This window comes from Piliocolobus tephrosceles, chromosome 2 (assembly GCF_002776525.5).
Source record: "Piliocolobus tephrosceles isolate RC106 chromosome 2, ASM277652v3, whole genome shotgun sequence".
In the NCBI taxonomy this organism is placed as follows: domain Eukaryota; kingdom Metazoa; phylum Chordata; class Mammalia; order Primates; family Cercopithecidae; genus Piliocolobus; species Piliocolobus tephrosceles.
The window spans coordinates 153,296,286-153,310,038 of NC_045435.1; the positions used below are offsets into that span (position 1 = coordinate 153,296,286).

General features: G+C 41.2%; 1 protein-coding gene across 8 annotated transcripts in view; it reads right to left on the bottom strand.

The window, feature by feature from the left end:
* PIK3R4 (phosphoinositide-3-kinase regulatory subunit 4) overlaps nt 1-13,550 on the bottom strand; it is a 73,312-nt gene extending 59,762 nt beyond the window's left edge. For 6 of the 8 annotated variants that reach the window (XM_023207403.2, XM_023207404.1, XM_023207400.1 and 3 more), the window contains exons 1-3: nt 13,036-13,550; nt 11,177-11,952; nt 43-176 (exon numbers count right to left, since the gene is read on the bottom strand). In XM_023207403.2, coding sequence (XP_023063171.1) covers nt 43-176; nt 11,177-11,909 — 867 coding nt within the window. In that variant the 5' untranslated portion in view covers nt 11,910-11,952; nt 13,036-13,550. The remainder of the gene's footprint in view (nt 1-42; nt 177-11,176; nt 11,953-13,035) is intronic. The other 2 variants (XM_023207398.1, XM_023207399.1) reach the window with 2 other exon arrangements.
* Nucleotides 13,551-13,753: the final 203 nt, after the last annotated feature.

The following is a 13,753-nucleotide window of genomic DNA, read 5'->3' on the forward strand; positions in this document are numbered from 1 at the left end:
GCCTATTAAAAACTTTATGGCAAATATTTGTAGCATAGTTACCAATTCTCTGATACTGCGATCTTCAATTTTATTTAGCACTTGTTCAGGGAAAAAATGTCCATTTCTATAAGCCAAAAGTTGAGAGAGATCAAATAATGGTACACCTTCTGTAAAAAGCTCAGCTATCACACAACCTGAAAAATAGCAGGTATAATTCTGTTAGAAAAGAGATGAAAAATATCATGCAATATAGATTGAGAACTCAGACAGTTCATAAAACCCAAAATGCAAAAACCCCAAAGTAAATGAAATTTAAAATGTTGATGCAACATACAACTACAATCAAGCTGACAGGGAAAATGTCTATTGCCTGAACACTGGTTTCTAAAGCATAAAGTCAAAAAAGAGCCATACAATTTTTCTCTCTCTTAAAAAAAGTTAAATACTTCCCCAGTTCTGTAATTTTAAATGAATGTATAAACCAGACATGGTGGCTCACACCTGTACTTCCAGCACTTTGGGAGGCCAAGGTCAGCAGATCATCTAAGATCAGGAGTTCGAGACCAGCCTGGTCAACACGATGAAACCGCATCTCTACCAAAAATACAAAAATTAACCGGGCATGGTGGCACATAGCTGTGGTCCCAGCTACCTGGGAGGCTGAGGCACAAGAATCACTTAAACCCAGGAAGTAGAAGTAGGTAGAGGTAGGCTGCAGTGAGCTGAGATCATGACACTGCACTCCAGCCTGGATGACAGAGCAAGACTCCATCTCAAAAAAATAAAATAAAATAAAATAAATAAATAAAAGTATACATGTAATATATACAATTTACATATAGAGTGATAAAACAAGAAACTTTTATTTAAGTATGGACTTATAGACATTAAATTCATAAGGAACTACTACTACAAAGTCATATCTGACAAATCATTTATTCATCATAAAACAAAAAGTTATTAGGTGACCACTATACCCTAGGCACAGGTAGTACATAAAGCAGATAAAAATCCTTGCCCTCATGCAGCTTTCATTCTAGGAAGGAAGACAGAAAATAAATCAGTGAACGAACATAATATGTGAAATGCTAAAAAGTGTAGCTGTAAGATTAGGGAGAGGAAAAGAGAGAGAGCTCTCGTTTTGCACTTACATAATCTTCAAACCAGAAATTTATAAAGTACCCACATTTCCAAAAGGACAACAGTTTCACTGAATCATTACATGACAGGCATTTAACAAGTTTAAAGAGATCCTTAAATAACCTCAATTCACAGCCTATGCATTTGCTAGTCCCTCTACCTAGAATGCTATTTCCCCCAAGTACCTCCACCTCCTTCAGATCTTCAGGTGCTCAAATGTCACTCAGCAGTAAGGCCTTTCTTGATTGCCCATTTAAAATTGCAGGCCCCGCTTCCACAACTACCCCCACACCCCTCACCAGACACATTCCCTTTTCTCTTTTTCTCTTTCCTTACTGTTTTTCCCCCACAGCACCAACTTCCAGGTTATATTTTATGTACAGATGCTGCTCAATTTACAACGGGGTTACATCCCAATAAATCAACGAAAAGTAAAAAATATTGCACAGTGGCTCATGGCTGTAATCCCACCACTTTGGGAGGCCAAGACAGGTAGATCACTTGAGGTCAGGAGTTCAAGACCAGTCTGGCCAACACAGTGAAACCCTATCTCTACTAAAAATACAAAAAATAGCCAGCTGTGGTGGTGCACGTTTGTAATTCCAGCTATTTGGGAGGCTAAAACAGGAGAATCACTTGAACCTGCGAGGCAGAGTTTGCAGTAAGCAGAGACTGGGCCACTGCACTCCAGTCTGGGCAACAGAGCCGGACTCTGTCTCCAAAAAAAAAAAAAAGAAAGAAAAAGAAAAGAAAAATAAATGGATTTAATACATGTAACCTCCTGAATTTTCCAGCTTAGTCTACCTTAAACATGCTCAGAACACTTACATTAGCCTACATGTGGGGAAACACATCTAACTCAAAGGCTATTTCACAATAAAGTAAATAAATTATGTGAGATATTTCTCTCACGTAATTTATTAATATTGAACTGAAAGTGAAAAACAGAATGATTGTATGGGTGCTCCAAATACATTTCAACTGAATGTGTATCACTTTTGCACTTTTGATTTTGGTAAAATCAAAAAATCATAAGCTGAACCATTGCAAAGTCAGGGCAGTCTGTATGTTTCTTTTTGTCTACATGCCTATTAGAATACAATTTACATGAGGAAAGGATTTTTCTACTTTTCTCTATTCATTGAAAAATCTCCAGCAACTAAGTTCCTAACACATAATAAACACTCAATAAATTTGTTAATTTCTCTCTGTATAGTGTCACATTTTAGAATAAAGGACTTCGAAAAGCAGCTATTAAAAACACCATAAGCAACAAGGAAACAGAGGACCCAAAAAATACAATTAAAATTAACCAGCTAATGTAAGTAAGCTTCTGAGCACGTTTAAGATAGGGTAAGCTGGGAAGTTCAATAGGTTAGGTGTATTAAATGCATTTTCCACTTATATTTTCAACTTCTAATCAGTTTATTGGGAAGTAACTCCATTGTAAGTTGAGGAACATACGCACATAAAATAGAATCTAGAAGTTGGTGCTGTGGGGAAAAAACAGTAGGGAAAAACACCAACTGGATCTAACAGATACCAACAGAACACTCCATCCAACAAAAGCAGAGTACAACACACGCATACTACATATACCGCCTGGCGATGTCAGCTGTAAGAGTCAAGTGTCAAAGACAATCTAACAGCAATGAGCACTAGACAGAGGCTTCTAATATCGTTCACTATACACTAAAAGAATTAGGATTCCTTAATGGCTTGTTTGAGCACTAGGGCACAGTAGATGCTTAAAAAAAAATTATAATAATAATGAGGACTGTCACAAGGACACGGGAATCAGCCTGAGAAGGCTCCTACTACCACTGGCCAAATCTGAGACAACTGATGCACCAATATAATTAAGGTAATAAATACAAATGATTGAAAAAATTAAGAATTAACATCTATACCAATAAATAAATAAATGGGGCGAAACAGAGGATCCTTGAGTCTAGCAGAATGTTGAGGTCCTACTGTTGAATGTGGAGGAAGTGTTTGAGTGAAAGAATAATTTTTGCAACCATCATAGTAAAAATTCAATCATGCAAGAATCATCAATGGATGCCAAATGCCAAGGGATAAACTGTAGTGATGGGCAGGATATTTGCACACCTTTTTTTGTTTGTTTTTTGATACAAGGTCTCACTCTGTCACCCAGCCTGGAGTGCAGTGGTATGATCACAGTTCACTGTGGCCTGGACCTCCTGGGCTCAGGAAATCCTCCCACCTCAGCCTCCCGGGTAGCTGAGACTATAGGCATGCACCACCACGCCCAACAAATTTTTTGCATTTTTTTTTAGAGACAGGGTTTTACCATATTGTCCAGGCTGGTCTTGAACTCCCAGGCTCAAGAATCTGCCCACCTCAGCCTCCCAAGTGTGGGAGGCTGGGATTACAAGTGTGAGCCACCACACCAGGCATATTTGCACATCTTAAAATTTCTTCCCACAGGTTGCTTATTAACAAGGGATTAAAAAAATAAAAAATTACAGAGGGGAGAAATTTGGGAAGATTTTGACCAGATGATTAAAATTAACATCACAAACAACCATCATTTGTTTCAAGATGTGACCCTGTGAAAATCCATCATCATGTATGCAGTATTCCTACTAAGTTATAACCTAAATCTAATCACGAGGAAACATTAGACAAACTCAAAATGAGAAACATCCTATCAAAAAAACAAAGGAGCGGGTGACATACAGAATGCATGTAAAAGCTGGTGAAAACGGAATAAGGTCTATACTCTAACAGTAATGCACCTATGTCAACTGATTCTGATATGGTACGACAGTCATAACATGTCATCATTGGGGAAAGCTGAGTGAAGGATACCTCACTATTCTTGCAACTTCCTTAGATTCTACAATAATTCAAACTAACAAGTATAAAAATGATTTTGAAAAATTAAGTGGGGGGAGGCATTCTTCAAAAAATGGCAATGTGATAATAACAAAAAGAAAAAAAGGCTGTAGAAATATTAAAGGAGGCTAAAAGGATATGACAACTAAATGTAATATCTGACCCTAAACAAGGTCCTGCCCTGAAGCAGGCAAAATGCTATAAGAGACATGATTGGGTCAAATACAAAATTAGAATAAGAAGTGTAATTACTGTATCAATGTTAAAATTACCGTAGGCATTAACTATATTGTGTTTTGTAACAGACTATACCTCATCTTACGAAACACTGAAGGCAGGGGAAGGTTCCAAGATTGCTGAATAGGAACAGCTCCAGTCTACATCTCCCAGCATGGGCAACGCAGAAGACGGGTGATTTCTGCATTTCCAACTAAGGTACTGGGTTCATCTCACTGGGGCTTGTCAGACAGTGGGTGCAGCCCACAGAGCAAGAGCCAAAGCAGGGTGGGGCACTGCCTCACCCGGAAGCACAAGGGATCAGGGAATTCCCTTTCCTAGCCAAGGGAAGCCGTGATAGACAGTACCTGGAAAATCGGGACACTCCCACCCTAATACTGCCCTTTTCCAAGGGTCTTAGCAAACAGCACACCAGGAGATTATATCCCACGCCTGGCTCGGAGAGTCCCATGCCCATGGAGCCTCGCTCACTGCCAGCACAGCAGTCTGATATGGAACTGCAAGGCCGCAGCGAGGCTGGGGGAGGGGCATCCGCCATTGCTGAGGCTTGAGTAGGTAAACAAAGTGGCTGGGAAGCTCAAACTGGGTGGAGCCCACCGTACCTCAAGGAGGCCTGCCTGCCTCTGTAGACTCCACCTCTAGAGGGGCAGGGCATAGCTGAACAAAAGGCAGCAGAAACTTCTGCAGACTTAAATGTCCCTCTAAGACAGCTTTGAAGAGAGTAGGGGTTCTCCCAGCACGGAGTTTGAGATCTGAGAATGGACAGACTGCCTCCTCAAGTGGGTCCCTGACCCCCAAGTAGCCTAATTTGCAGATACCTTCCAGTAGGGGCCGACTGACACCTCATACAGCCAGGTGCCCCTCTGAGATGAAGCTTCCAGAGGAAGGATCAGGCAGCAACATCTGCTGTTCTGCAGCCTCCGCTGGTGATACCCAGGCAAACAGGGCCTGGAGTGGACCTCCAGCAAACTCCAACAGACCTGCAGCTGAGGGTCCTGACTGTTAGAAGGAAAACTAACAAACAGAAAGGACATCCACACCAAAACTCCATCTGTATGTCACCATTATCAAAAACCAAAGGTAGGTAAAACCACAAAGATGGGGACAAAACAGAGCAGAAAAGCTGAAAATTCTAAAAATTAGAGTGCATCTTCTCCTCCAAAGGAACGCAGCTCCTCTCCAGCAATGGAACAAAGCTGGACGGAGAATGACGTTGACAAGTTGAGAGAAGAAGGCTTCAGATGATCCGTAATAACAAACTTCTCCAAGCTAAAGGAGGATGTTTGAACCCATCACAAAGAAGCTAAAAACCTTGAAAAAAGATTAGACGAATGGCTAACTAGAATAAACAGTGTATGGAAGACCTTAAATGACCTAATGGAGCTGAAAACCATGACACGAGAACTACGTGATGCATGCATAAGCTTCACTAGCCAATTTGATCAAGTGGAAGAAAGGGTATCAGTGATTGAAGATCAAATGAATGAAATGAAGCGAGAAGAGAAGTTTAGAGAAAAAGGGTAAAAAGAAACGAACAAAGCCTCTAAGAAATATGTGACTACGTGAAAAGACCAAATCTGCGTCTGATTGGTGTACCTGAAAGTGACGGGGAGAATGGAACCAAGGTGGAAAACACTCTTCAGGATATTATCCAGGAGAACTTCCCCAACCTAGCAAGGCAGGCCAACTTTCAAATTCAGGAAATACAAAGAACTCCACAAAGATACTCCTCAAGAAGGGGAACTCCAAGACACACAATTGTCAGATTCATCAAAGTTGAAATGAAGGAAAAAATGTTAAGGGAAGCCAGAGAGAAAGGTCAGGTTACCCACAAAGGGAAGCCCATCAGACTAACAGTGGATCTCTTGGCAGAAACTCTACAACCAGAAGAGAGTGGGGGCCAACATGCAACATTCTTAAAGAAAAGAGTTTCAACCCAGAATTTCATATCCAGCCAAACTAAGCTTCATAAGTGAAGGAGAAATAAAATCCTTTACAGATAAACAAATGCTGACAGACTTTGTCACCACCAGGCTTGCCTTACAAGAGCTCCTGAAGGAAGCACTAAACATGGAAAGGAACAATCACTACCACCCAGTGCAAAAACATGTCAAATCATAAAGACCATCAATGCTAGGAAGACACTGCATCAACTAACGAGCAAGATAACCAGCTAACATCATAATGACAGGATCAAATTCACCCATAACAATATTAACCTTAAATGTAAATGGACTAAATGCTCCAATTAAAAGAAAACAGACTGGCAAATTGAATAGAGTCAAGACCCATCAGTATGCTGTATTCAGGAGACCCATCTCACATGCAGAGACACACATAGGCTCAAAATAAAGGGATGGAGGAAGATCCACCAAGCAAATGTAAAACAAAAAAAGCAGGGGTTGCAATCCTAGTGTCTCATAAAACAGACTTTAAACCAACGAAGATCAAAAGAGACAAAGAGGGCCATTAGGGATCAATTCAACAAGAAGAGCTAACTATCCTAAATATATATGCACCCAATACAGGAGTACCCAGATTCATAAAGCAAGACCTCAGAGACCTACAAAGAGACTTGGACTCCCACACAATAATAATGGGAGACTTTAACACCCCACTGTCAACATTAGACAGATCAACGAGACAGAAAGTTAACAAGGATATCCAGGACTTGAAATCAGTTCTGCACCAAGCAGACCTAATAGACATCTACAGAAATCTCCACACCAAATCAACAGAATATACATTCTTCTCAGCACATCGCACTTATTCCAAAACTGACCACGTAGTTGGAAGTAAAGCACTCCTGAGCAAAAGAACAGAAATGATAACAAACTGTCTTTCAGACCACAGTGCAATCAAACTAGAACTCAGGATTAAGAAACTCACTCAAAACCGCTCAACTACATGGAAACCGAACAACCTGCTCCTGAATGACTACTGGGTACACAACGAAATGAAGGCAGAAATAAAGATGTTCTTTGAAACCAATGAGAACAAAGACACAACATACCAGAATCTCTGGGACACATTTAAAGCAGTGTGTAGGGGGAAATTTATTACACTAAATGCCCACAAGAGAAAGCAGGAAAGATCTAAAATTGACACCCTAACATCACCATTAAAAGAACTAGAGAAGCAAGAGCAAACACATTCAAATACTAGCAGAAGTCCGGAAATAACTAAGATCAGAGCAGAACTGAAGGACACAGCGACACAAAAAACTTTCAAAAAATCAATGAATCCAGGAGCTGGTTTTTTGAAAAGATCAACAAAATTGATAGACCGCTAGCAACACTAGCAAAGAAGAAAAGAGAGAAGAATCAAGACGCAATAAAAAATGACAAAGGGGATATCACCACCGATCCCACAGAAATACAAAATACCATCAGAGAATACTACAAACACCTCTATGAAAGTAAACTAGAAAATCTAGAAGAAATGCATAAATTCCTGGACACATACACCCTCTTAAGACTAAACTAGGAAGAAGCTGAATCCCTGAATAGACCAATAACAGGCTCTGAAATTGAGGCAATGATTAATAGCCTACCAACCAAAAAACGTCCAGGACCAGAGGGATTCACAGCCGAATTCTACCAGAGGTATAAAGAGGAGCTGGTACCATTTCTTCTGAAACTATTCCAATCAATAGGAAAAAAGGAATCCTCCCTAACTCATTTTATGAGGCCAGCATCATCCTGATAACAAAGCCTGGCAGAGACACAACAAAAAGAGAATTTTAGACCAATATCCCTGATGAACATCGATGCAAAAATCCTTAATAAAATAATGGCAAACCGAATCCAGCAGCACATCAAAAAGCTTATCCACCACGATCAAGTTGGCTTCATCCCTGGATGCAAGGCTGGTTCAACATACGCAAATCAATAAACATAATCCATCATATAAACAGAACCAAAAACAAAAAGCACATGATTATCTCAATAGATGCAGAAAAGGCCTTCAACAAAATTCAACAGCCCTTCATGCTAAAAACTCTCAATAAACTAGGTATTGATGGGATGTATCTCAAAATAATAAGAGTTATTTAGGACAGACCCACAGCCAATATCATACTCAATGGGCAAAAACTGGAAGCATTCCCTTTGAAAACTGCCACTAGACAGGGATGCCCTCTCTCACCACTCCTATTCAACATAGTGTTGGAAGTTCTGGCCAGGGCAATCAGGCAGGAGAAAGAAATAAAGGGTATTCAATTAGGAAAAGAGGAAGTCAAATTGTCCCTGTTGGCAGATGACATGATTGTATATTTAGAAAATCCCATCGTCTCAGCCCAAAATCTCCTTAAGCTGATAAGCAACTTCAGCAAAGTCTCAGGATACAAAATCAATGTGCAAAAATCACAAGCATTCCTATACACCAATAACAGACACACAGGGAGCCAAATTATGAGTGAACTCCCATTCACAATTGCTTCAAAGAGAATAAAATATCTAGGAATCCAACTTACAAGGGATGCGAAAGACCTCTTCAAGAACTACAAACCACTGCTCAATGAAATAAAAGAGGACACAAACAAATGGAAGAACATTCCATTCTCATGGATACGAAGAATCCATAACGTGAAAAACGGCCATACTGCCCAGAGTAATTTATAGATTCAATGCCATCCCCATCAAGCTACCAATGACTTTCTTCACAGAATCGGAAAAACCTACTTTAAACTTCATATGGAACCAAAAAAGAGCCCACATTGCCAAGACAATCCTAAGCCAAAAGAACAAAGCTGGAGGCATCACGCTACCTGACTTCAAACTATACTACAAGGCAGCATGGTAACCAAAACAGCATGGTACTGGTACCAAAACAGAGATATAGATCAATGGAACAGAACAGAGCCCTCAGAAACAATACCACACATCTACAACCACCTGGTCTTTGACAAACCTGACAAAAACAAGAAATGGGGAAAGGATTGCCTATTTAGTAAATGGTGCTGGGAAAACTGGCTAGCCATATGTAGAAAGCTGAAACTAGATCCCTTCCTTACACCTTATACAAAAATTAATTCAAGATGGATTAAAGACTTAAATGCTAGACCTAAAACCACAAAAACCCTAGAAGAAAACCTAGGCAATACCATTCAGGCCATAGGCATGGCCTGAAAACCTAGGCAATACCATTCAGGCCATAGGCATGGGCAAGGACTTCATGACTAAAACACCAAAAGCAATGGCAATAAAACCCACAAGCGAGAAAAAAATTAAGCCAAACTATCACAAAATTTACCAAAAATGGCACTGATGCCAGATTTCTTTCGAAGTTCCTCAGAGTACCACCCTCAACACACTTCTCCTTCCTCTCTATCCCATAAATTCTTAAATAATCTGGAATCCATAGCTCAGTTTCATGTGGTCTGTGTATGTGAAATAATATATAGGAATGAATGCATGGTACATTTTTCCAGGGAATGAGTTCACTATTTCATTAAATTTTTTAAGGGAGTCCAAAAAAGCTTAAGAATCACTTCTGTACAAACTTTTCCTGGCTACAATTTCTACCTATTTCCTGATAACTCCCAAATCTCCGTCTCTATCCCAGATTTCTATGCCCAAAAATTTATAACCAATTGCTGGGCTAGGTGTGGTAGTTCATGCCTGTAATCTCAACACTTTGGAAGGTTGAGGTGGGATGACAGCTTGAGCTCAGGCATTCAGGAACATTCTGGGCAACACAGTAAAATACAGTCTCTACCAAAAATGTTTTAAAAAATATCAACTGGGTGTGGTGGTGTGCGCCTGTAGTCCTGACTACACGCAGAAAGCTGAGGCAAGAGGATCTTTGGAGTTGAAGGCCGAAGTGAGCTACGACTGCACCACTGCGCTCCAGCCTAGGCAACAATGTGAGATCCTATCTCTAAAACATAGTAATAAATTAAAAATAAATAAAAATATAACCAAATACATGTTGTACATCTTCTCCTGAATACTTGGCAGAATCTCAAACTTAACATATCTAAAACAGACCTCATTATCTTCCCAACCTTACCTGTTCCTCCTCCTGTCTCCTTGTCTCAGGGACCAGCATCACCATCCACTCAGTTTGGTGGGCGGGGAGAAGTTCCTATGACTTCATCTTCCAATGACAGAATCCTAACAATTCTATCTACTAATAATCTCTTAAGCATTACCACTTCTCTCCACTCCTTCCAACTCTGCCACAACCTTGAGCCAGTCACAATCATCTTACCTGGACTGTGGCAGTTTTCTCCTAACTTGTTTTCCTGTCTTCTGTGTCGCTTCCCTGCAAAATTCACTCTCCATGCTACAGTCAGGCCAGACCGTTTATGATCTGGCCTGAGTTTGGGCCTTGCTTAATTCACATTCTGTGTTCCAGAAAACACATCAGTGCATCATGTTCTGGTTTTTAAGCTTTTGTGTAGGCAACATCCTCTGTCTGAAACAAACTACTCTACGAAAGTTAACTCCCAATCAACTTTCAGGTTTCAATGTAAGTATCATCTTTCTATTAAAGAGGCCTTTCTTGATCCCACCTCTTGACTCATCACCACCATGAGGACTAATTTAAGTATCTATGTGTTCATATAGTAGCACTCGATGCTTATTACCACCACAGTAAACAACACTGCATTGAAATGTCCTTTTGCAATATCCATGGTCACTTTAAAATGGAAGCATTATGAAAATATATTATCCATCAATGTCCCTAGCACTTAGGACAGTGCCTGACACATACAAAAAAAGTAGGCAAGCAAATATGTTTATCTGTTTGTGTAAACAAACTGCTGTTTGCATTTCCTAGGCACTTAAACATATCCAATGCAGGAATGCTGCCTCTAATTGAAATAGTGTCTGAGGACAAACCAAGACATTAACTTTTCAATATCTGGTGACTAAAAAAAGCTACATTTCTGATTAATAGTTAAAAGATAAACACATGCTCCTTTAGCAAATGTGACCCACTCAAATACCTGCTGAAAAGATGTCCATTGCTCTCTTCAACTCTCCTCTTGTTCTCTGATTGCTATTTAAGTCTACAAGTGGAGTTGAAGGATCTCTCATATATTCTAACTCAGTGGCAAACATCCCACCATCAACAAAACGTTCAGGAGCAATATAACAAGTTCTCCTCCGTGATGTGTCAAAGAAATAATTGAAATCTGCCGGGTTGTCTTCTGGAAGATAAGTGGGCTTAAAACTGGCAAAATCAGTTAGAAGAACCCAATTCCAACTGGTGACCATCACATTCTCAGTCTTGATGTCTCCATGACGAACTCCAGATTTGTGTGCTTGGTCCACAGCTGTCAGGATCTGGAAAGCAATCCAGCGCTTCTCAATGTTATTCAAGAATGGACGGGTACTGATGCGATCATAGAGATTGTCTCGCACATACTGCCTAAAGAGCATAGCTGCTTTCTCAGATGCTTTTTCTGATGCTTTTTGGAAAGGTAGACAGTTCTGTGCAGAATTAAGCCTGATTTTCAGTTCCTCCAGCTCTTGTTTATAGCTGGTTAAAGGCAATGTGGGATCTTGAATTGCAAAAACCTTCACAACGACCAGGCCTTCTCGGTGCTTGGCTCGAGCAACTTTAAAAAACCGGGTACTCCCCAGGCTTTTATCATATTCAAAGTCATGAATATCTGAAAAATAACTCTCTACCGAAAGGATCTGGGAGGGAGCAATGCCAGCAAGCTGATTTCCCATAATGGCAAGCACCTCTGGGGTCGGAAAGGTTAGGATACAATACCTATATAAAAGAAAAACAAATGAAGAAAAAAGACAAGGAACAAAGAAGCAGTGAAACACCATTATTCCATTATTTGGTCTCTTCCGAAAAGACAGATGCAGCATATTTCTCTTCCACTAAGAGCACTGTACCTAGCCTTTTGGGCAGTCTCTAAATTTCACACACATTTATCTAAAAAGACCATGTTATTTTCTCTAAGAAGACCTTGTTATTTTACCTAAAAAGATCCTGCTATTGTGCATCGCCATTTCCAGGAGCTGAACTATATTTAGATAGGTCTCTTCAACTTTAAGCCAAAAATGTTAGAATACGTTATTTTCTGATATTTAAAGTATTAATGAGCCTTTACTATGTATTCCATGCTGTGCTTGGGGCTATGAGAATCACAAAATTACTATACGACATAGTTCTTGTTCAAGAACCTGTAAATTTCTTGGAAATAAGACATAGACACATTAAAAACTTAAAACCGGCCGGGCGCGGTGGCTCACGCATGTAATCCTAGCACTTCGGGAGGCCGAGACCGGCGGATCACGAGGTCAGGAGTTCAAGACGAGCCTGGTCAACACGGTTAAACCCCCTCTCCACTAAAAATACAAAAATTAGTCGGGCATGGTAGTGGGCGCCTGTAATCCCAGCTACTTGTGAGGCTGAGGCAGGAGAATTGCTTGAACCCAGGACGCGGAGGTTGCAGTGAGTGGAGATCTCGCCACGCACTCCAGCCTGGGTAACAGAGCGAGACTCCGTCCGTCTCAAAAGAAAAAAGAAAAAAAGAAAAATGTCTGACTAGGAGTCATCTAATACAAATAGGTCACTGAATTCCTGAAATGGTCAAACTAAGATCTAAAAATTCAGTTAACTCCTGGACACTTTCTGCCTAATTCCAGTGTGCCCTCTCACCCAGCTAAAACAAGGTGCAAACTTCCCTGGTCTGAAACAAGAAACCTTGCCACAGATGTTAAAGAAATGTAGACCAAAATACGCACTTAGTAACCGTAGCCCAGGGTTTTGCTAACTCAGGTTTTGCAGGAAATAAATGCCACACATACACACACACGACCTTAAGCACACATAAACATTTACCCTAGGCCTCGAGAAAGTGTCAAAAATCGTTCAGAGGCTTCACAACGAGGTCATAGTGGACTACTTCGAGGACGGGACGGGAAAGCGCGTCAGCAGCGGGGAAGCTATCTCTACGAAGGGTCTTTCTTCATAGGCAGGAGATGGGCTGTTGGGGGAGGGGCGCAGAAAAGTCCCGCTCTTCAGAAACCCGGGTGGTCCTGGAAGGAGAACTGGGAAAGCTCTCGGGGGTCTCAGCAGGGAGAAGAAGCCACGCTAAAGAGTTTCCACAGTTACCCCGGGATTTGCCCCTTCCAGCCCCCTAACCTGCCCTGGGGGCCATGCGTTCCTGGGCCTCGTCTTCCTCTAGCGCGGAGCGCTACACCCTTCCGAGCCCTCCTCGAGGGCCTCACCACCGGGCTGGGGGAGATGGAACCCGGGAGAGAAGTGGAGACCGCCAGTCCCAGGAAAACACTATACTTGAGCTGCTACAGCCGCTGCAAACGCCGAACTCCCGGGAAAGCAGCCGGTCTGACCTCACTTCCTGTCGCCGAGCAGAAGTGACGAAAAAGAGTGAGCCTTCAGGAATTGCCAGGGTAGGAAACTGGTTGCTAGGAAACGAACGAAGGCGTGGCGAAACTCCGGGCGAAACTACAGGGAGAAAATAATGCTCTGACAACGATCTATCCCCGTCCGCCTCTTCTACCTTTCATTCTCGAACGCTGAGGTTTCTGACATCCGC